Below are 21,994 nucleotides of genomic sequence, written 5' to 3'. Positions count from 1 at the left end.
AGAGGGCTCACGGTATTGGTGAGAGAAAGCCAAAGTAGACTCTGAAAGAGCAACTGCCAGAGGAGAGAATATCTCTAAGGCAGAAGGATGAAGATTGGAAAGGGAGGCTTGAGCCTGAATGCAGATAGAACTGAATGCCAGACTATGACATTTGGGCTTCATCATATAGGAAGTCATTTACAGTACAGAATTCAAGGAATAAACACATGCTGAAACAGACTGGCAAGGTAATGAAACTTGTCTGGACACAAGTACCGTCAACATGCATTTGTTTTCTATACATCTGGCACTTATATATACAGCTTTATCTGGTTGTGACCTTTAGGGATTGCCTGTTGTGAGCTATTTCCTGCCATCTCTTCAGTCTCTGCCCCTTTCCTTTACCTAACCCCTAAGTGAAGTTGACCAGCACTCACCTCAGCCCTGCTGGCTCAGCAAGCAAAAAAAGGTTTCATGGGGGGTCGGGTGGTAGCGCAGCGGGTTAAGCACACATGGCATGAAGCGCAGGACTGGCATAAGGATCCCAGTTCCAGCCCCCGGCTCCCTTCCTGCAGGGGGAGTCACTTCACAAACAGTGAAGCAGGTCTGCAGGCGTCTCTCTTTCTCTCCCCCTCTCTGTCTTCCCCTCCTCACTCCATTTCTCTCTGTCCTATCTAACAACGACATCAATAACAACAACAACCATAAAAACAAAAAGGGAAAATAAATAAATAAATAAATAAATAAATGAAATATTTTTTTAAAAAGGTTTCATATAGTTTCTGAAACTAAGCTGCAATGCTTCGAATCCGATTTCCTTCATGACAATCAAGGCCAAGTGACTTGTGGGATTACTAACTTAAACTGGAAAGAATGAACATTCAGTTAAGCAACATGTGCAGGGCTACAGGGAGGTCTGCCCTGTGTGTATAAGGAAAGAAGTGTTGAATGTGATCTTTGAGCAGGCAACCTAGCACAGATGAAATTGTTGAATGGCATAAATTGACTCTATCTCAACAACTGCTGGCATTAAAAAGGTAAACCAGCCACAAAGTTGTAGATGCCACCATAAAGCCATCCTGACTTCTCTGGGCAGATGATCTCACCAATATGTCCTGGAACCCCACCTCCCCAGAGCCCTATCCCACTAGGGAAAGACAGAAGCAGACTGGGAGAATGGAAGCCAGAACTTACACCTTCTGCACCCCTAAAGAATTGTGGTCCACACTCCCAGAGGGATAAAAAATAGGGAACCTTCCAATGGAGGGGATGGGATATGGAACTCTGGTGGTGGGAATTGTATGGAATTGTACCCCTCTTGACCCACAATCTTGTCAACCATTGTTAAATTACTAATAAGAATAAATTTTAAAAAGGTGGATTTTCTCTATCTCTAGATTTTTCCTCAGAAAACCTATCCTTAAATCCTGTCATTGTGAGTCACTCAGTAGCACAGCAGATTAAGCGCACGTGGCACAAAGCCCAAGGACGGGCGTAAGGATCCCGGTTTGAGGCCCCGGCTCCCTACCTGCAGGGGAGTCGCTTCACAGGCGGTGAGGCGGGTCTGCAGGTGTCTTTCTCTCCCCCTGTCTGTCTTCCCCTCCTCTCTCCATTTCTCTCCGTCCTATTTAACAACAACTACAACAACAATGAAAAACAACAATGGCAACAAAAGGGAAAATAAATATAAAAAAAATCCTGTCACTTCCCCCATTGAAAGTCCCATGCTAGGGGCTGGGTGGTGGCACACACACAGTTAAGCACACATATTACTAGGTGTAATTTAATATTTACATCAATGACCTCCCAGAAACTTCTTCAAGGAAGTTCATCTACGCCGATGATATCTGCTGTGCAACTCAGGCATCCAAGTTCGACATCCTCGAGGAAACACTCACGAAAGACATGTCTCTGATATCTGATTACTGTAAAAAATGGCGACTAATCCCTAGCACTGCAAAAACGGTATCATCTGTTTTCCATCTACACCATGCCTCGGCCTCGTGTGAGCTTAATGTGCAGCTTGGCGATACGAGAATCCGGCATGAAGCCCAGCCAGTCTATCTTGGCATTACTCTCGATCGCACTCTGTCATTTCACGAACATCTCATAAAAACTGCAGCAAAGGTGGGTGCGAGGAATAACATCATTGCAAGACTGGCCAGCTCCTCATGGGGCGCGAGCGCTTCCACACTACGATCATCCTCTCTGGCATTATGCTATTCCACTGCAGAATACTGTGCCCCAGTATGGTTCCGTAGCCCCCATGTCCAGTTGGTCGATTCCAAATTATATTCCTCCATGAGGATCATTTCTGGAACCATCCATTCCACCCCGGTTCCATGGCTGCCAGTTCTTAGCAACATCGCCCCGCCAGATATTCGTCGGGATGCGGCATCATCTAAGTTCATTTCCCACGTCTACGCTCAACTGGACCTGCCAATATACGCGGATATCTTCGCCCACCCTGTCCAACGCTTGACGTCTCATCACCCGATCTGGTCCCCTACGCCTACACTGAACTTCTCTGTTCCAGTCTCTTGGAAACAGAGTTGGCAGTCAGCTGAGGTAAAGAACAAACACCTCATCACAGACCCCTGCAAGCGTCAACCCGGCTTTGACCTAGCACGTTATGATTGGGCCCTCCTCAATCGCTATCGAACAGGCCATGGCCGGTGCGCCTCTATGTTCCATCGCTGGGGAGCCAGAGACGACCCGAACTGTCCCTGCGGCTACAGACAGACTATGACCCACATAGTCAACGACTGCCACCTCTCCAGATTCAAAGGAGGTCTCGAAACTTTACATCAGGCTCAACTTGACGCTGTTGACTGGCTACGGAAGAAGGGCAAACGCTAGAAGAAGAAGAACTAGGTGTAAGGACCGAGGTTCGAGATCCCGTTCCCCACCTGTAGGGGGCATCCTTCCCAAAAGGTGAAACAGGTCTATTTTTCTCTTGCCCTCTCTTATCTTCCCCTCCTCAATTTCTCTCTGTCTCATCTAATAAAAATTACAAAGGAAAAAAATGGCCACCAGGAGTGATGAGTTTGTAGTTCTGGCATCAAGCCCCAGCAATAACCCTAGTGGAAAAAATAATTAATTAATTAAAGATGGAGGGGTCGAGCAGCACCACACTGGATTAAGTGTACATATCACCACGTACAAGGACTCAACTTTGAGCCCCCGCTCCCACCTGCAGGGAGGGATGCTTCACGAGCAGTGAAGCCAGTTTGCAGGTGTCTGCCTTTTTTCTCCCTCTCTACCTCCTCTCCCATCTCAATTTCTCTGTCCGGTCAAATAAAATTAAAAAAAAAAGAAGTGAAAACATTTCCATGCTAGCTCACCTGACTTCCTTCAACAACAGGTTGCATGGTTCTCACGATTTTTAACCCATTCCCTCTACTACAATGGTGCACATATAGTACCAGTTATCTGAACCAGAGAATTCCACACATACAACCATCTTACCCTTGATGATCCCTCTTCCTGGCATCCTTACTCACCAATTCTTTGTGGATAGGTAGCTCAACCTAGGCAGTGCCCACACATACTTTGTGACCTGGCATAGCTAAACTCTGGTTGTATCATAAGTGACCCACCCCTGAGTATCTCTTTGAAAAACTTTTCCATTATAGTATAACTATTGGCTAGAGTATCTAACTCCCCCCCCAACACACACACACACACACACTTGACTGTGACCTCCTCAGAGAGAGACAGGGACTGCTTTTGACCCACCACTATATTTCCAGGGCCTGCATTGGAGGAACTCCTGTTATTTGTGTCCAAATGTCTAGTGAATAAATGAGCTTGAACATCAAGTGTCCCATAAATCAAGCTCAGTCTCTTGAAAGGTGAGAATTAGATTATTGTGTGACCAAAGTAATCCTAGTGAAGTGTGTTTGAGGACCTGACTGAAGAAATCGCAGGAGGATATATTATGGGGGGCAGCTTTTTACCCCAGGAAGAGCTCACTGGCAGTTGTTGCTAGCTAGAAAGCAGGGCAGCTGGAGCAGATGGAGAAGAGCCCTTACTGGGGATTTCCCCATGGTTATCCGTGAAGCCTTGTTGTTTATATAATACTCTCCACCCAGCGTTTCAACTCTTCTGAATTACAGCCAAACTTTCATTTCTGCTCTGTCTATAGACGCACTTGGACCAGCCTTGCTAATGGGCAGTCACTGAATGGTCTCTACTTCTTATTCTCACCCATCACTATTACGTCACAGAAATAATGTTTTGTGGCTAAGGGACCACCTAAAACCAGAGCCCCCCCCCAAAAAAAAAAAAAAACAGGATAGAGCTAACAAAAACTTTTTTTTTTTCCTCTCAGATTGCCAGTCTATCTCACCACACTTTCCATCCCACATTGCTTTTATACTGTCAACCAGTAAAGACAAACAAAAGGTGTGGGGTGAAGAAGTCTGCAACACTTCGAACTTCATAAGCAAGAAAAAGAGGGAGCAGCACTGAAGCCTGGAATACAAATTTTTAAACATACAATCAGTCACTATTTCTGGGAAGTAAACATTTGGGTTGTTTTACAGAAACAACAACAACAGTTAGCCCCTTCTGTAGAGCAGGCTGAGAGGCATGCTGAATTAAGAATAATTAAAAAAAAAAAAAAGAGTCTGTTTTGATCTTCAAAAGTGTCAAAACTGGTAAACACTTTGCTTTTTTTTTTTGTTGTTGTTGTTGCTGTTACATATAAATCTAAGAGCCAAGCCTGGCTTGAGGAAGATTTAAGAGGAACAGAAGAAACACAAGCTCTTTTTTTTCCAGAGTACTAAAAAGTGACAATTGCTTATGAGATATTGTTATTTTATTCTGATGATTCATGCTGAGGACTTTTGTCCTTTAAAGAGCAACCATTTTTGCACAATGGGCATTATATACAAGGAAAAAAGTGAAGGCCAGACGGCACAGCAGGATCCTAAATGGTAATATGAACACTGACACATTTTCTTAGGAAAAATCAGTCATCTCATATTCATCTGATTATATTTCATTAAGGTAAACCACTTACATCTAAGATCACTTAGCAATGCAAGAATATAGTACAGGCACAGACTGCATTCTGTAAGTAGGGTTAACAGTTGAATTCAACCAAGGACTTCCCTGGGGACAGATTGCTGCAAAATACATCTACATGACATTTAAAATAAATAAATTAACCGATGGCTTGGCTCTCATGAGACACACTGTTTCTTCTTGTACGTTCAATTCTATCACGGTTTTCTGGAGCTCTCTGCTGACATACTCTTCCCAAAAGACAAGCAATTTCAAAACAGGAAGGAAAAAAAAAGCAGTTGGAGCTATTCTGTCACTCCTACATGAAGTATTATGTACACAGAAGAAAGATTTGGGTATGTTAGTATAATGTGAACCGTGCCATACTACAACCATGTCAGACTGGACTATTGTTCTGCTGTGGTCACATACAACTTGCCCAAATGAAAGAACAATGTTTGCATGCACACTAACAAAGACTCCAGGAGCTGTAGAAAAATAATCAGAACTGTGTTATGGCAAGGGGTGACTTTTTTTTTCTCTTAATTTTCCACACTATGCTTTTTTTTTCTTCCCAGTTTTATTTGTTAATTACAGCTCCTCGTTTATGAAATAGAAGTAGCTACTGTGTATAGTTAATATTTTTTCCACTAAGGAAGAACTGAAATACTAGTGGACTACCTAGCACACAACAGTTAATCCATAAAATCCACGCTGATACCAGGTTAGTATTACCACTTATTTATCACATGCCAGGCCTGGGCTTCAAACTCGAATATAGTCAATTGTAAGAGGAAAAAGTGATCCTGAGGAGGAAAATAGGGAAATGATTTCCCAAGGTTTTATAAGCCAATCTGAGAAGTCTGAGTTGTTTGTTTGGTTTTTGTTTGTCTGGGTGTTTTGCATTTTTTTTGGGGGGGGGAGATTGAAGAAATCATGTTAAGTGGGATAAGGCAGAAAGATAGGGATGAATATGGGATGATCTCATTCATGGATAGAAGTCGAGAAATAAGAACAGAATGAGGAAACACAAAGTCTGAGTTTTTATCTTGCAGACAGTAGGTAGCCTTTGAACTATTTTATATGGCGCCAAAGGGGTTAAGATGTGCAATTTAGAAAAAACCATCCAGTCGGCATTGATGGAGAATAGGCTGGGAGGCAGGCTGTGGGCAGAAGTGACCCTGCTAGAAGTCATGTGTCCTTTCTGGGGGTGAAGTGGATGTGGTGTGCCCTGAACTATGGCAATGAATGGTAACAAGGGTGAACAAAAGAATAACATAATAGTCTAAAATTAACAAATGTATCACTGCAGAAAATTAGAAAATAAAGAAATACAAAAGTGTAAAGAATATAACTCTTATAATTGTACCATGTTTATAGCAAATCTCTTAATAGTTTTTGTAGGTTTGATATTTTAGGACTTTTTCTATAAAAGGATGCAGTTTTTATGCCTGTGGGATGGGGTGTGCGTGTGTGTGTTATTGTTGTTGTTGTTGTGTTTAAACTGGGATCTGACAGCTTTACAACCTGAGTTTTCTCTCATAACATCGTAAACAACTTTGTACAGCATTCACTATTCTTTAGTACAATCAATTTACATTACATTGCTACTTAGTAGTACATTCTTTAGCTACAGATATACCATAACTGATGATTCCTAATAGTCAACACTTAAAACGCTTTGCTTTGGATGGCTATTATAAACAATACTAGGGTAGACATCCTTGGAGCTAATTTTTTATACATGTTATATTTATTTCCTCAGCACACCTCCCAGAAGTCGAAGTGCTAAGCTAAAGGCTATGTTCAATTCTAACATGTTAGTGACACAGTGATAAATGGCTCTCCAGAAGGGCTATCACCAAATTTGAGAACCAGTAACAGTTTCTATGAATAGTAGAGCCACTTAAGAGGGATTTTAAGGACGGAGCTGACTGAACTTGGAGCAGAGAAGGAAAGGATTCCTGACACAGTATAAGGGTGGAAGCAATGTCAACTTGATCAGAGCAACAAAGCAATGGGCAGGCTTAAAGAGCATGTGGCTGGGGACCAGGTGGTGGCACACCAGGTTAAGTGCACAAATGACAGTGCACAAGGACCCAGGTTCAAGCCGTTGGGGAAAGCTGCAGGGGGAAAGCTTCGTGAGTGGTGAAGCAGGGCTGCAGGTGTCTCTCTATCTCTTTCCCTCTCTATTTCTCCCTCCATTCTCAATTTCTCTCTGTCTCTATCCAATAATAAATAATAAAAAAGAAAAAAAAACATCAAAAAAAAAAGAACATGGGGCTGGATACATAAATGATAAGAACAAAAATGGTAAGGTAACCTCTGGTGAGAAGAGGGAAATGAATGAAAAAATAAAAGTCATCTCCAGTAAAGTGATATGCATAAATTACTGGAATTCACTCCTTTACCCAGCAACAGTAGCAAAAGCAGCAAGCAGGCAATATTCTTGTATGTAGCATTTGACATTCAGTAATTCCCAGGGTCTGGATTTATTGATGTGACTAGATTCATTTTTTTTCCAATCAGTAACTATTAATCAGGGTCCAATGCCATTTTGTATGCTGTGGACATGGACATGAATGAACTCTAGTGCCTGGCCAGAAGGAGTTCACAGTCTCAGGGGGAGACGAGACACCCGCAGACCAACACATGACAGTGCGGCACAGATTAGGAGAGAGGTTGGGTCAGGGGCCTATGGAAGCCAGGAGCCTAACACTGCTTCATGTTTGTATGCGTTTGAAGGGGCTAGGGTGGAGGTAGCTGCAGGAAAGGCTTCACAGAGGTACTGTTGTAAATGTCAATAGAGTTGAGTGTTAAAAGGAGAGTTCCTCAGTTAGCTATGCATGTGCATAGCCTGTTAGGCTCTCCCCTTCTAATGTAAAGAAAGTGGAAGGGGCATCAGAATCTTCAGATGACTCTGATAACACTAGTAAGAGTGACAATATTCACATCTACCAAGTCCTACTAATTCTACCTCCTGAATGTCTCTCAAATCTGTTCCCTCCTGTAATGTATTACTCCCTCAGGCTCTCATCAAAGCTCCCAGGTAGAGAGTATCAGCCTCCTAAGTGGCTAACCTCCTCCCAAGTCCAGTGTGCCCTAAAATGAAAACCCGATCACTATGTCTCTCTTCTGAAATAGTTTAGTGGCTCTTTATTGTCTGCAAGTAGCTTTTCTCAATTTCAGTCATGTGAGTATTATTTAGAGCTTTTTTTCCATCAAATTCACACAGGTATATTATTATTTACTTAACATTTGTCTTAAAAATTAACTTAAGTCTTCTCCCTTGATCTGAAATTCCTGTCCTCCATTCATCTCTGCCTGGAAAACTCTATCTTTCAAACCCATCTATCATGGAAACCAGAAGGTAGCTCATTGGGTAACTGGGTAGGCTGCATGCCTGACCCTGCATGTGGCCTACCTTTTAGCTCACCACCACATGGGAATGACATAGCAGCAGGGGAAGCTTCAGAGCTGTGGTCTGTCTCACTCAACCCCTCCTAAAATTAAAAGAATATAAAAGATAAAAGTTGGTACCCAAGCAGTGACACACTGGCAATGCAAAAACAAACAAACAAACAAATAAAAAAAACCTGATTCCCTCCTTTATTCTCCCATAATACATCAGATTTGTCTCTATCATACTATACTCCACACTATTTCAGGTAGACCCAGGAAGTTTTCTCCCCAGGTACACCCAAGAGTTGTTCACACCCTGAACTCTGGTTACAACCCCAACACTTCATATAGACAAAGTTTATGGAAGAGAACTAGTGGCTCAGAAGGTGATGTAAAAGAAAAACTCAAATAAGACAAAACCCAAACCACTATTCAAGTCACACTAGCTTAGAAGCATGGCATATTTGCAAAGTGAACTATCTAATTCAGAAACAGCCATACTGACTACAGTTGGGGCAGACACAATTAGCTGTGGCTGCAACAGCAGTTAAGCTAATTTGATTTTGGCAGTTACTTTATAGTAGACACAGACTGACATAGAAACTTAAAGTGAATCATCTGGGTTTCTGCCAGGATGATCCACTAAACCTCATGATAATCTCTCCCAGCCACAGATGGAAAATCAAGGATAAAAGTGATCACTGGAACCAGCAACCTGTGATGGACAGTGCATGGGGTCAGAAATATACCCACTCTGCCCCCCCCCCAACTCAACTCGTTACAATCTATGTGGATGTCGTTAAGTTGTTTAACTTCTCTGATGTACAGCTTTCTCTTCTAAAAAAAAAAAAAAACCGTGACAAAGAGTACCTACCTACCGCATAAGACTTACGACAACAAAGTGTGTATGGTAGTGCCTAGAACCTTCTATGGGTTCAATGAAGAACAGCCATTATTGTCCACCAATGAAATGACTACACATCAGATAACATGATGCACAAGTACAACATATGAATTCCTTCAAGAAAGAAGTCCATATCACCAGGCTTTAAAACTCACAGCTAAAGAGTGTAGCTAAGAATAGTCCCGAGTAAGGAGGTAAACATTCTCCTTGGGGTTAAGTCAGACACACCTGAAACATGCCACCATACTTCTTGTGTTCTCCACGAATTGATCTCAAATCAGGTGCCCCTAGGATGAAAAAAAAATCACCTAACTTTAACTTTACTGTTTTTAGTTTTATTTGATACAGAAAATATATACAAATTACATGGCTGCTTCATAGCGTCCTGTTATTATGACCCCAAGCTTGCAATACTATTTGTTTCCTTGCCTCTCCTTTCTGATACCTTTTATACCCAACAGGTAAGGCTACAGGTTACAAGGTGACCCCCTTCCCCCAACCTCACCCCTTCTTAAAATCAGGATGCATTTCCTCTCTTCTTTGTCCATTTAAAATCCCCTGCAGTCTTTTGAAATTCAAATTAAAATTCACCTCCCCTTCAAAGCCTATCAGATTTGGTCCAGAAGAGTTTCAAGCCTTTGGCACTTCAGTGGTTAAACTCGATCTTCCAATAATCAACACCCATCCATCAGTATTCCCTTCCACTAACCCCTAAGCTATTTGTGCAACGAGTTTGTAATAACGGAAGTATGCCTAGAGTTTGCTTCTTAGTCTGCTTTATTCTGTAGTTGGGGTGCTCCCTAAATGTTGTCAGCATTGGTGCTGTCAGTATTGGCGGGCAAGCGCTCACTAGCCACTGAAAGCAGTGCTGACTTCAGCCTTTTGCTCTCGCCAGAACACTGTACTGAACTTAAGCACAGATTTCTTAGGAGCCAGCGAGGTCCCTTCCTTCCCTCTTCTGCTTCCCAACATTGATGCAAAGGGGAAACTTTTCCAAAGACCTCCCCAGGGAAAAGGGAAACGGGAGGGGGGCGGCTGGATGAAGTACACAAGAGATGGCGTTATTATTATTTTTTTATCTCGCTAGCAAATAGGCAAAAAGAGAACACTGGACCAAAAGTGTCTCCATGTGTTTCTCTCTGTGTTCCTCTCTCCTCCCCCCCCCCCACTCTCCCCTCTCATGCACAGGACAAAGAATCACCGCTCATCTGGAGCAACTGGGAAGAGCATGCATTGGGAAGAGTGCCCAAACCACTGAGAAAAAGAAAACCGATCGCCCCACTCCTTCAAGAAGTAGGGAGCACCCAGACACACTGGACAAAGTACCCTAACTTAGAGATCTTTGAAGGCACCTGCGAAGTGGGGGTAGGGGGCGGATAGAGAAGAGCGCCTCTAGAGACTGTGGCGGAAACCAGTACTCAGAGTGCAAAAGCAGCCCACTCAGAGCTCCAATCCCCCTCCCTCCAGGAGCGGAGATGGGCGGAGTCAGGCGCTGAAGACTGCGGGGCCCCGGAAGCACCCTCCTCCCGAGGCCCCCTCAGTCCCACAGTCCCACAGTCCTCAGCTACAACCACTCGGGCTTTCTGCTTCTCTGACCTCCAGCTCCCCGGCTACCGAAGTGCTACTCCTTATACAGCCATGGAAAATCGGGCTCGGAAGGTGGCTCCCAGGCCAGCAGCGCTCCCGCGGCGCTCCACGCCACGTTGCGGTCTTCCGAACTCCCAACTGTGCAATAGCCAGCTCGGCCTCTCAATCAGGCCCGGGGCTGGACTCTCACTCACTCCTTGGCCGCTCAGGTGTCTCCCATTGGTTATTGGTCACCAGGGAAGCCTGAGACCTAGCCTGTGTCCATGTGGGAAATGTAGTTTCAGGTTGCTGAAGGCTGTTCTTCCTGGAGAAATCCAAGATTGGCATTGGCGGAGACACTAAAGTGAAAGCAGAGCATTGTGGGAAATGGAGTTGAGACACTTATAGACACTCACCCCCCCCCCCCCACACACACACACTTCAGACAGAGGAGAGCATTCTGGGTATTGTAGTTTGTAGTATTTTGTCATACAGAGTTGTCCTCAGAGGATTGTTAAACTTGTAGAAGAACTATCATTGATTACTGTATTTTTCAGGCACACACACATACACACCTGAAAGTCTGATCTTCACTAATTGGGTTTTGATTGAATACCTTTTGAATTTTTTTTTATGCTCTGAAATACTTAGAATTTTCACTAATCCTTTAAAGTTGTCCAAGTCTATTCTGTGTGAACAAAATGCATTAGAATCACTTTAAACGTTCTAGGAAAATGCATCTTTTTGTTTCTGATTGGCTATCATATTTTTAATTTTGATATATTCATATAAACAGAGATGTAAGCTAATATAGAAGTTCCATAATAAAGCCACAGAATTGCCATGAAAATAAGTAACCACGTACACTCTATTGTAATTAAACGTGTAGATGATGCAACTTGAATAATGATAAATAACTACAAATCTCATCAGTATATTACCTTTTTTAGTACAATAGCTGTTTAACCAAAAAAGAAGCAAATAAAGACATCTGGGGGGACATCAAACACTTGCACTATTTAAAAAATAACAAAATGGTCAGTCACACTTATTTCCCTGCTTATTTCTCACTTGTACTCCTAGGGATGATTTCTTATGACTGAGTAAATTGTCACAGTTTAGTTACTACAACCTACCTCATGTGACACATTTCTGACTCACAAATGGAATAAAGTGCAAGCAAAAGAACTTGCACTTTGTGTAGGTAGTTGCCCCAAATTATTTAATTGATAATGCTATTCCATTTTATTCAGAATTGAAATGTAAAGTTAAGACACATATGTTGTGATTATGTAAAATTTATCAGTTATGTCTTGCAGCCCCAAACATCATCCTAAAAATGACAAACTTTATCTCTTACCTGATTTTTTTTTTCCTCCAGGCTTATTGCTGGGCTCGGTGCCTGCACCATGAATCCACCGCTCCTGGAGGCCTTTTTTTTTTAATTTATTTCTTTTTTGGGGAAGTAATGTTTTACATTCAACAGTAAATACAATAGTTTGTACATGCATAACATTCCCCAGTTTCCCATTTAACAATACAACACCCACTATGTCATTTATCATCCTTCATGGACCTGTATTCTCCCCACCCACCCACCCCAGAGTCTTTTACTTTGGTGCAATACGCCAATTCCATTTCAGGTTCTACTTGTGTTTTCAACTTCTGCCTGAGAGTGAGATCATCCCATATTCATCCTTCTGTTTCTGACTTATTTCACTCAACATGATTTTTTCGAGGTCCATCCAAGATCGGCTGAAAACGGTGAAGTCACCATTTTTTACAGCTGAGTAGTATTCCATTGTGTATATATACCACAACTTGCTCAGCCACTCATCTGTTGTTGGACACCTGGGTTGCTTCCAGGTTTTGGCTATTACAAATTGGGCTGCCAAGAACATATGTGTACACAGATCTTTTTGGATGGATGTGTTGGATTCCTTAGGATATATCCCCAGGAAAGGAATTGCAGGGTCATAGGGTAGGTCCATTTCTAGCCTCCTGAGAGTTCTCCAGACTGTTCTCCACAGAGGTTAGACCAATTTACATTGCCACCAGCAGTGCAGGAGGGTTCCTTTGACCCCGCAACCTCTCCAGCATTTGCTGCTGTTACCTTTTCTGATGTATGACATTCTCACAGGAGTGAAGTGATATCTCATTGTTGGCTTTATTTGTATTTCTCTGACAATCAGAGACTTGGAGCATTTTTTCATGTGTTTCTCGGCCTTTTGGATCTCTTCTGTGGTGAATATTCTGTCCAAGACCTCCCCCCATTTTTGGATGGGGTTATTTGTTGTCTTGTTGTTGAGTCTGGCAAGCTCTTTATATATGTTGGTTATTAAACTCTTATCTGATGTATGGCATGTAAAGATCTTCTCCCACTCTGTGAGGGGTCTCTTGGTTTGGGTAGTGGTTTCTTTTGCTGTGAAGAAGCTTTTTAATTTGATGTGGTCCCATAGGTTTATACTTGCCTTAGTCTTCGTTGTAATTGGATTCGTTTCATTGAAAATGTCTTTAAAATTTATGCGGAAAAAAGTTCTGCCAATATTTTCCTCTAAGTATGTGATAGTTTGTGGTCTAATATCCAAGTCCTTGATCCACTTGGAATTTACTTTTGTATTTGGTGAAATACAGTGATTCAGTTTCATTCTTCTGCATGTTTCAACCCATTGTTTCCAACACCATTTGTTGAAGAGACTCTGCTTTCCCCATGTAATAGTCTGGGCCCCTTTGTCAAAGATTAGATGTCCATAGGTGTGAGGCCTCATTTCTGGGCTCTCAATTCTATTCCACTGGTCAGTGTGTCTATTCATGTTCCAGTACCAAGCAGTTTTGATGACAATGGCCCTATAATACAGTTGAGATCTGGGAGTGTGATACCTCCGATTCTGTTCTTTTTTCTCAAGATTGTTTTGGCAATTCTAGGTCTTTTCTGGTTCCAGATAAACATTTGTAGCACTTTTTCTATTCTCCTAAAAAATGTGCTTGGGATCTTGATGGGGATAGCATTAAATTTATAGATGGCTCTGGGTAATATATTCATTTTGATTATGTTAATCCTTCCAACCCATGAACATGCAATATCTTTCCACTTCTTTGTGTCTTTTTCAATTTCTTTGAGTAGTGACTCATAATTTTCAGTATACAAGTCTTTCACTTCCTTGGTTAGATTTACTCCTAGATATTTTATTGTTTTGTTGCTATAGTAAAAGGAATTGATTTCTGGATTTCAATTTCTTCTAACTTAGTGTTTGCATAGAGGAATGCCACTGACTTTTGAATGTTAATTTTATAGCCTGACACCTTACTGTACTGCCTGATGATTTCCAAAAGCTTCTTGCTGGATTCCTTAGGTTTTTCCATGTATACTATCGTGTCATCTGCAAATAGGGAGAGTTTGACTTCTTCTCTACCTGGAGGCCATTTTCCCCCCTTTCGTTGCCCTTGTTGTAGCCTCGTTGTGATTATTATTACCATTGTTGATGTTGTTCATTGTTGGATAGGACAGAGAGATATGGAGAGAGGAGGGGAAGACAGAGGGGGGAGAGAATGATAGACACCTGCAGACCTGCTTCACCACCTGTGAAGCGACTCCCCTGCAGGTGGGGAACCAGGGGCTCGAACCTGGATCCTTACGCCGGTCCTTGCGCCCTGCGCCACATGCGCTTAACCCACTGTGCCACCACCCGACCCCCCTCTTACCTAATTTTTGTGAGGAATTAATACATAAGTAACTTAGCTAACATGGCTCCTTATCTTTCTCTTTCACTCTTTCAGGGACCCTTGTGAGATGGTAATTGGGTTGTCAGATGGATCAGCTATCTGTAAGTTTTAATTGTCTACAAGTTTTAAAAAGTGAGAGGACATTTATTATATTTAACAGTTCACTCAACTTCTTGCTTTGCAGAAGGCACTGTGGTAGGCATCATTGCTCATGATGCCCCACAAATTAAAAAACAAAACAACAACAACAACAAAAAACCCTTTCCTTCAAGAAGCTCCTACTCTAGGAAGAAAGATTGAGTGCAAAGTGTGAAATGCTTTAAAGATATCTACATAGGGTTCTAGTGACACATAGAAGAATAAAAACTCATTCTGGAAATAGGTGTCGGTGAATGATGGTACTTGAAGAACAAATAACTCATTTAACTCATTTGAAGCAGGGAAACCAACCACATTCCATGCAGAGAAAAAAAGATGTGAGAGGGAGACTCTCTGAGGAAAAAAAAGTCCGTCTTGCAAAAACCAGAGAATGTAGGGATAAGAGGCCATACCAATGAGTTCAAATTTTAACTATTTGTGACAAGGATCAGAGTGTTTTTCTGACCAGTGTGAAAACTCACTCTGAGACTGATATTGGTTCAATGTAACCTGCATTATATCTACAGATGAAGTCAACTATAAGATTTACATTTGGGCCAATATTAGAATTTAGTCTATGGAGTGGCAGTGGATAGCATAATGGTCATGCAAAGAGACTTTCATGCCTGAGGCTCCAGAGTCCCAGGATCAATCCCCTGCACTACCATAAATCAGAGCTGAGTAGTACTCGAGTGAAAGAAAAAAAAAAAAGAATTTAGTGTTTGTAAGAAGAGATCTCATTCTAAGATCAGTATTAGGGTTTAGTCTATGGGCCAGTCTTATACCACTGTCAGGATTAGGGCTTAGGTCAAAGTTTAACTTTAGGTTTGGTCAGTGTTGAAGTTATTTTCTTTTACAATATTTTTGTTTATTTTAAAATTATATATATGGAGAGAGAGAGGAGAGAGACAGACAGAGAAACAGAGAGACCAGAACATTATTTAATTCTGGCTTATGGTGGTGCAGATGATAGAATCTAGGACCTAAGAACCTCAGACATAAAAGTAATTAGCATAATCATTGTGCTATCCCCTAGCCCCTGGAATTGCTTGTATTTTTAGGTTTGGGAGTCCATAAAGGTCAGCATTATGACTATCTGGGGTTATTGTTAATGTTAATGTTAATTTTGTTGTATTGTAAAAGCTAGATAAGAATTTAAACAGAGGAGGCCAGGCAGTAGTGCAACCAGTTAAGTGTACATAGTACTAAGCGCAAGGACCTGCAAGGGTCCTCAAGGATATGGGTTCGAGCCCTGGCTCACCAACTGCAGCGGAGATGCTTCATTAGCAATGAAACAAGTCTATAGGTGTCTATCTTTCTCTCTCCATATCTGTTTTCCCCTCCCCTCTCAATTTCTCTCTGTCATATTGATCCTTTCGAATAAAAAAAAATGGAAAAAAAATCAGGAGTAGCAGATATATAGTGCAGATGAGACCTAGCAACAACCATGGAGGCAAAAATTTTTTTCTTTATGAACAGAATTTATGTTCAGTATTTCATGAAATGAAGTTCATGAAATGAAGTGACCATGGTGAGAAAGATTATTCTAGACCCAGTGTTAGCACTCAATCTAAGACTAGTGTTAATTCCTAATCAGTGTCTAAGCTTAATATTAAGTCTGTTGTCATGTTTTGGACTCTACCTTTGATGAAAACTAGAGTTTTGTCTCAGACCAAAGTTGGCAGCTTTTCTACAGACAGCATTACAGTCTATTTTGTGACCAGGATTTAAATGTAAATTTGAACACAATTTGGGACATTTATTTAACCAGAGTAATCCAAAATGTGGTTTCAACTTTGGCCAGTGTCTTTGTCAAAAGCAGATATTTAATGTGTACATGTTAATGGATATGGACTTATGTAAATACCCATAACAGCACCACAACAATCAAGGCACTAAATGTATGTACAAGTTCTATAAATTCTCTGTTCTTCTTGTATGTTAAGAATATATGAAATGAAATTTATCCTTTTAATATATTTTGAAGTAAAAGAAAATTGCCATATTATAGATACTAGTTAGTCCAGCTGATCCCCAGAATTTACTCATCATGCAAACCTGAAATTGCAGTCATTAAAATAGCAACTCCCCATCTCAACCTCCACCAAACTCATGCCAAAGACCATCTTCTATGAGTTTTACATATTGGATATTTCACATAGATGGAATAATGAATCTTTTATTTTTATTTTATTTTATTTTATTTTATTTATAAAAAGGAAATACTGACAGAACCATAGGATAGGAGGGGTACAACTCCACACAATTCCCACTACCATAACTCCATATCCCATCCCCTCCCCTGATAGCTTTCCTATTCTTTAACCCTCCGGGAGTTTGGACCCAAGGTCATTGTGAGATGCAGAAGGTGGAACGTCTGGCTTCTGTAATTGCTTTCCCGCTGAATATGGGCGTTGACAAGTTTATCTATACTCCCAGACTGTGTCTCTCTTTCCCTAGTGGGGTGAGGTTCTGGGGAGTCGGAGCTCCAGGACATATTGGTGGGGTTGTCTATCTAGGGAAGTCTGGTTGGCATCATCTTAGCATCTGGAACCTGGTGGCTGAAAAAAGAGTTAACATATAGAGCCAAACAAATTATTGACTAATCATGAACCTAAAGGCTGGAATAGTGCAGATGAAAAGTTGGAGGGCGGGGTCTCCATTTTGTAGATAGCTAGTAGGCATATTTTAGTTATATTCCAAAGGGCCTATGGCTATACTAGTGTTTTTATTTTCCTCTGAGCCTGAAATCTAATATGCAGGTGGATCCAGATTTTGTCTGGGGAGATGATGTCATGGCTGGAAAAAGGACCAGAAAGCTGCATCAGGGAAGAGAGTAGCTCCCAAATATGGGAGAGGTTCCAGGACCAGGGGAATATAGGCTCTATAAAGGAAGCAGGAGGTTCCTGTTATCTTAGGGTTTAAGAAGGCAATAGTTATTGCTATAATCACATTATTTGGCAATTGTGTTAACTTTGAAATCTCCCTTTGTTAGGATTTGTTGTATCATACCCAACATCACCATAATTTATGTCCTTTGACATTATTTGTATATAGCTGTGCCACCAGTTGCTTCTGTTCTCCTTGATCTAAGCTTTTAAGAGAGTCAACATATCAAAGACTCAGCCTATGGTCTGTGCATTACAAAATTTGAGACATTCAATCAGTTTTCCCCTCTCATATTAATTAAACAGTGATTTATATGACTACAAATTAGTAGGAGTGTACATAAACACCATTCCAACCACCAAAAGACTGTGTCCCATCCCATCCTCCCCCCCATGAAGCTGAACGTCCACCCTCACCCTTAACCCTGGGTTTTTACTTTGGCGCTCTACTCCAAGGAATTCTGAATCTTTATCATTCCATGATTGTTTTTTCACTTAGGTCCCCTAGGTTCATTTATAATTTTATAAATAGTAGGATTTTCTTCTTTTTAAATGTGAACACAATATTTCATTCTATGTATATACTACATTTTATTTATCCATTTAACTCTGGATGGACATTTGCATTATATCTATATCTTTTTTATGAGATATATTTATGAAAGGAAGAAGAAACAGAGCCAGAATAGTGTTCAGATATATCAGAATTGAACATTTATTTTCCTATTTTTGTTTTTATTTTCACAATCTCCTTTATTATTGCATACAAGCATTTAATGCTACATACTCAGTGTTTATATAAAGTCAGAAATAGACTCAGGAAATATGGATCTGGAAATGCTTGCCGGCCCATTGGTGGAGGAGGCATAAAGAGATATTCATAAATTAAATCCAGGGGAGGATAGTATAGTCGAGCAATAAATCCTATTCCCATCTGGAAAACCGGTACCGAGATCCAAATTCAGAAGTCTAGGTTACCAAAACACAGTTCAAACATGGAAGACCTGGGTGATCTGAGGGAGCTGATCTTGTTGTCACATCAGGTATTGTTGGTAGTTTTGATGTTCAGTCTTGAGAAGACACAAAACAGGAGAGTATTTAGTCCAGAAGTGTTTATATTCAAGCTATATTGAAAGTCCAAAAGTTCTGCTATCCAATGAATAACAAATTCTCTAGTCAGTCAAAAAGCCCTTTTTAGAAGCAAAGATGTAGAAAGCTAGGTCCCAGGAATCTACGCAGAGGGACCAGCAGCTAAGCTGCTTGGTCACACAGGGCAAGAGTTGCTTATTACAAGACTAATAAAACTGCTAGGTCTATCTCTTATTAGACTAGAGTCTGGGTTGGGATGATGATGTCAATAATCATTGTAATTGTGACTTCATCAAACATGTAGGGACTGACATGCATGCTGCTAACTGAACTAATATGAAACATTACCAAGGTCTATGGTGGTCTCTAACCTTAGGAAGATTATAGTATGCTAGTGTTTATAAAAAAGTTAAATGATGGAACTAGAATTCGTAATGATTTTAAAGTAAAAATCAAACCAAGTTCCTGGTCTCAGGATGAGAAAGTGGCAGAAAGAAGATATTGACTCACTGCCCATGATGATCCTGTCTTAATAAACAGGACAAAAGAAACTGAAGAATAAGAGTATCTGAATTAGACCAAAATTTTATCAGAAAGATAAGACTTCCTTATCTTTAGAGTATATGACAAACAGTGTAGCAATAAAAAGTGGTAGAAGACAAAATTCTTAGAAATTCTCAGGCCTATATAATTTTTATATTAACTCTTATAATTCATGAGAAATAAGGAACTACTACTCTATGAACAACTTTCTATTACTCAAAATAAATTTCTTCCTTTCAGCTCTTTAGTTACCTCATTCACAAATATTATGTTTGGTGATACTGTTATTATTGTTGTTATATTTATGTTATTATTTTCTACATCACCTAAGTTTTCCAAATTTTAATTGCTTTCCACTCTTTTCTGAGAAGTCTTCTCATAATCAAGAGGAGAGTTAAGTATGTTTCAGTTCTTTTTTAATTAGTGTAATGTATTAATCTAGGAAAATAAGAAACCTCTAGTGACACAAATTGGAAATGTAATTGTATATTTTAAAGGTATTTGTACATTTCAAGAATTGCTTAAATTCTGATATGTGGCATGGGTGGGGGGATTAGATCCTGGAGCATGATGATGGAGGAAGACCCAGGTGGGAGACTAGAGTGTTATGCAGAAAACTGAGAAATTTTACACATGCACCAACAACTGTATTTACTGTTTGGAATTGAACATTACCTTATATAAAGCTTGAAAGTGTTTTTCCCTATTCAGTAGCATGCCTTTCTTTTCTTTCCTTCTTGTCTTTGATTTTCTTTTTGTTGTTGTTTATGTTGTGTTTGCTGGGGTTTCACTGCTCTGGAATGACTTTTCAGATAGAGACAATGGACTGGAAAGATAATTCACCTGGATAATGCACTTATTTTATGTTGCATACAATCCTGGTTCAAATCCAGTCTCTACTGCATTGGACGAAGCATTGGTGCTGTAGTATCTTTCCCTCTTGTTCATCACTCCCTCTCCTTCTTCTACTCCTCTCTCTCTCTCTCTCTCTCTCTCTCTCTCTCTCCACACACACACACTATGGAATAGTTGGCTTGGAGTGATGAAATCCATGTGACTATCCACTAATGTGTTCTGGAGCCCTGCTTCTCCAGAGCCCTGACCCACTAGGGAAAGAGAGAGACAGGCTGGGAGTATGGATCGACCTGTCAACACCCATGTTCAGCAGGAAAGCAATTACAGAAGCCAGACCTTCCACCTTCTGTACCCCATAATGACCCTCAGTCCATGCTCCCAGAAGGATAAAGAATAGGAAAGCTATCAGGGGAGGAGATGGGATACGGAGTTCTGGTGGTGGGAATTGTGTGGAGCTGTATCTCTCTTATCCTATGATTTGTCAGTGTTTCCTTTTTATAAATAAAAATTATAAAATGTGGGGCTAGCATGGGGGTGCATTGGAGAGAACTCGACTGGAGCCAGCCTGGGCTGCTACTCACTCAGCAACGTGAGGGAGATGACTCACGAACCAAGCTCGTGGTGGAGGCGAGGCAACCCAGTTCTTTATTGATCAGAGAGCCAAGGCTTTTAAAGGACAGACCTGGAAGTAGCAAGTCAGAAATGGAAATGTCTAGGAAAGGGACAGAGAAAGGCAAAACGGGCTGAGAAAGTAGGAACTTCCTTAGCAACTGTTTCGAGGGTTTTAACTAGTAGATTAATGATACTCTGCAGGCAGGGAGGGTCTTGAGGGTAGAAAGAAGATAGATCAAAGGAATGGAATGAGTGGGGATCTTTCAGGCAAAACAATGATTATGCAGATAGGCCATAGTATCAGGAATGCAGGGTGGAGCAGGGGGAGCTGGCTTAATGTTTTAAGGAATGCCAGGTTCCTGGAGGCAGAAAAATGCAGGGTGCTTTGTGAGGCTCCTCACAATTTCCCAACAATAAAAAAAAAAAAGGAAGGGAGTCGGGCTGTAGCACAGCGGGTTAAGCGCAGGTGGCGCAAAGCACAAGGACCGGCATAAGGATCCCGGTTCAAGCCCTGGCTCCCCACCTGCAGGGGAGTCGCTTCACAGGCGGTGAAGCAGGTCTGCAGGTGTCTATCTTTCTCTCCTCCTCTCTGTCTTCCCCATTTCTCTCTCCATTTCTCTCTGTCCTATCCAACAATGACAACAACAATAATAACTACAACAATAAAACAACAAGGGCAACAAAGGGAATAAATAAATAAAATAAATATAAAAAATAAAATAAAATAAAAAGGAAAAGGGAATAGAGTCCAAAAAGATAAGAGACAGAGGGAGAGACACCACAGCACTCAAACTCCCCCACTCACAATGCTGTGAAGATCAAAACTCTATAGACTGAGTTGTGTGAAGAGCATAGTCTTGGAGAGTGGGCCCACTATCCCTCCTGACCTCTGGATTTACGACAGTTGGACCCATCAACATGGGTGCCTTTCCACACATGCCACTCCTCTACCCTTTTTAAACAAAGACCATAATTTACTGTGTATGGCTAACTTGAAAACTGCCAGCAGACATCCTGATTGCTCAGCTGCCTCCCTACCCCCCTGCCCTAAAGTGCCTGCAATTTACCTCTGAAAAAATATGCATTGTGAAGCTTGTGATCAAATCCTGTATGGTAACCTTTCACTTGTGATCAAACAGTTTGTAGGTCAAATTGTGACTATGAATTGTTTTTCTCTGTGTTTGGGTTAATGATTATCTCAACCTCCCCTGCCTCGCAAGCTATGGGTATATTTACTTGCTTTTATTCCCACAATAAATGAGATAGCCCTCTGAGGCTCTCTCAG

The 21,994-nt window shown here is 41.1% G+C and overlaps 1 protein-coding gene and 1 long non-coding RNA gene across 10 annotated transcripts in view; both read right to left on the bottom strand.

Moving 5' to 3' along the window:
* The window catches only part of ENOX2 (ecto-NOX disulfide-thiol exchanger 2), a 385,476-nt gene extending 374,333 nt beyond the window's left edge, over positions 1 to 11,143 (bottom strand). For 3 of the 9 annotated variants that reach the window (XM_060183076.1, XM_060183079.1, XM_060183081.1), the window contains exons 1-3: positions 10,892 to 11,142; positions 9,524 to 9,582; positions 8,414 to 8,492 (exon numbers count right to left, since the gene is read on the bottom strand). In XM_060183076.1, coding sequence (XP_060039059.1) covers positions 8,414 to 8,492; positions 9,524 to 9,532 — 88 coding nt within the window. In that variant the 5' untranslated portion in view covers positions 9,533 to 9,582; positions 10,892 to 11,142. Of the gene's footprint in view, positions 1 to 8,413; positions 8,493 to 9,523; positions 9,583 to 10,891 lie in introns of all 9 variants that reach the window. The other 6 variants (XM_060183077.1, XM_060183078.1, XM_060183083.1 and 3 more) reach the window with 5 other exon arrangements.
* Positions 1 to 21,994, bottom strand: part of LOC132535807 (uncharacterized) — a 651,000-nt gene that overhangs the window by 410,864 nt on the left and 218,142 nt on the right. The window lies entirely within an intron of this gene.

The sequence above is a fragment of the Erinaceus europaeus genome, chromosome X (genome assembly GCF_950295315.1).
Source record: "Erinaceus europaeus chromosome X, mEriEur2.1, whole genome shotgun sequence".
NCBI lineage: Eukaryota > Metazoa > Chordata > Mammalia > Eulipotyphla > Erinaceidae > Erinaceus > Erinaceus europaeus.
This window is presented reverse-complemented; position numbering and strand designations above follow the sequence as displayed.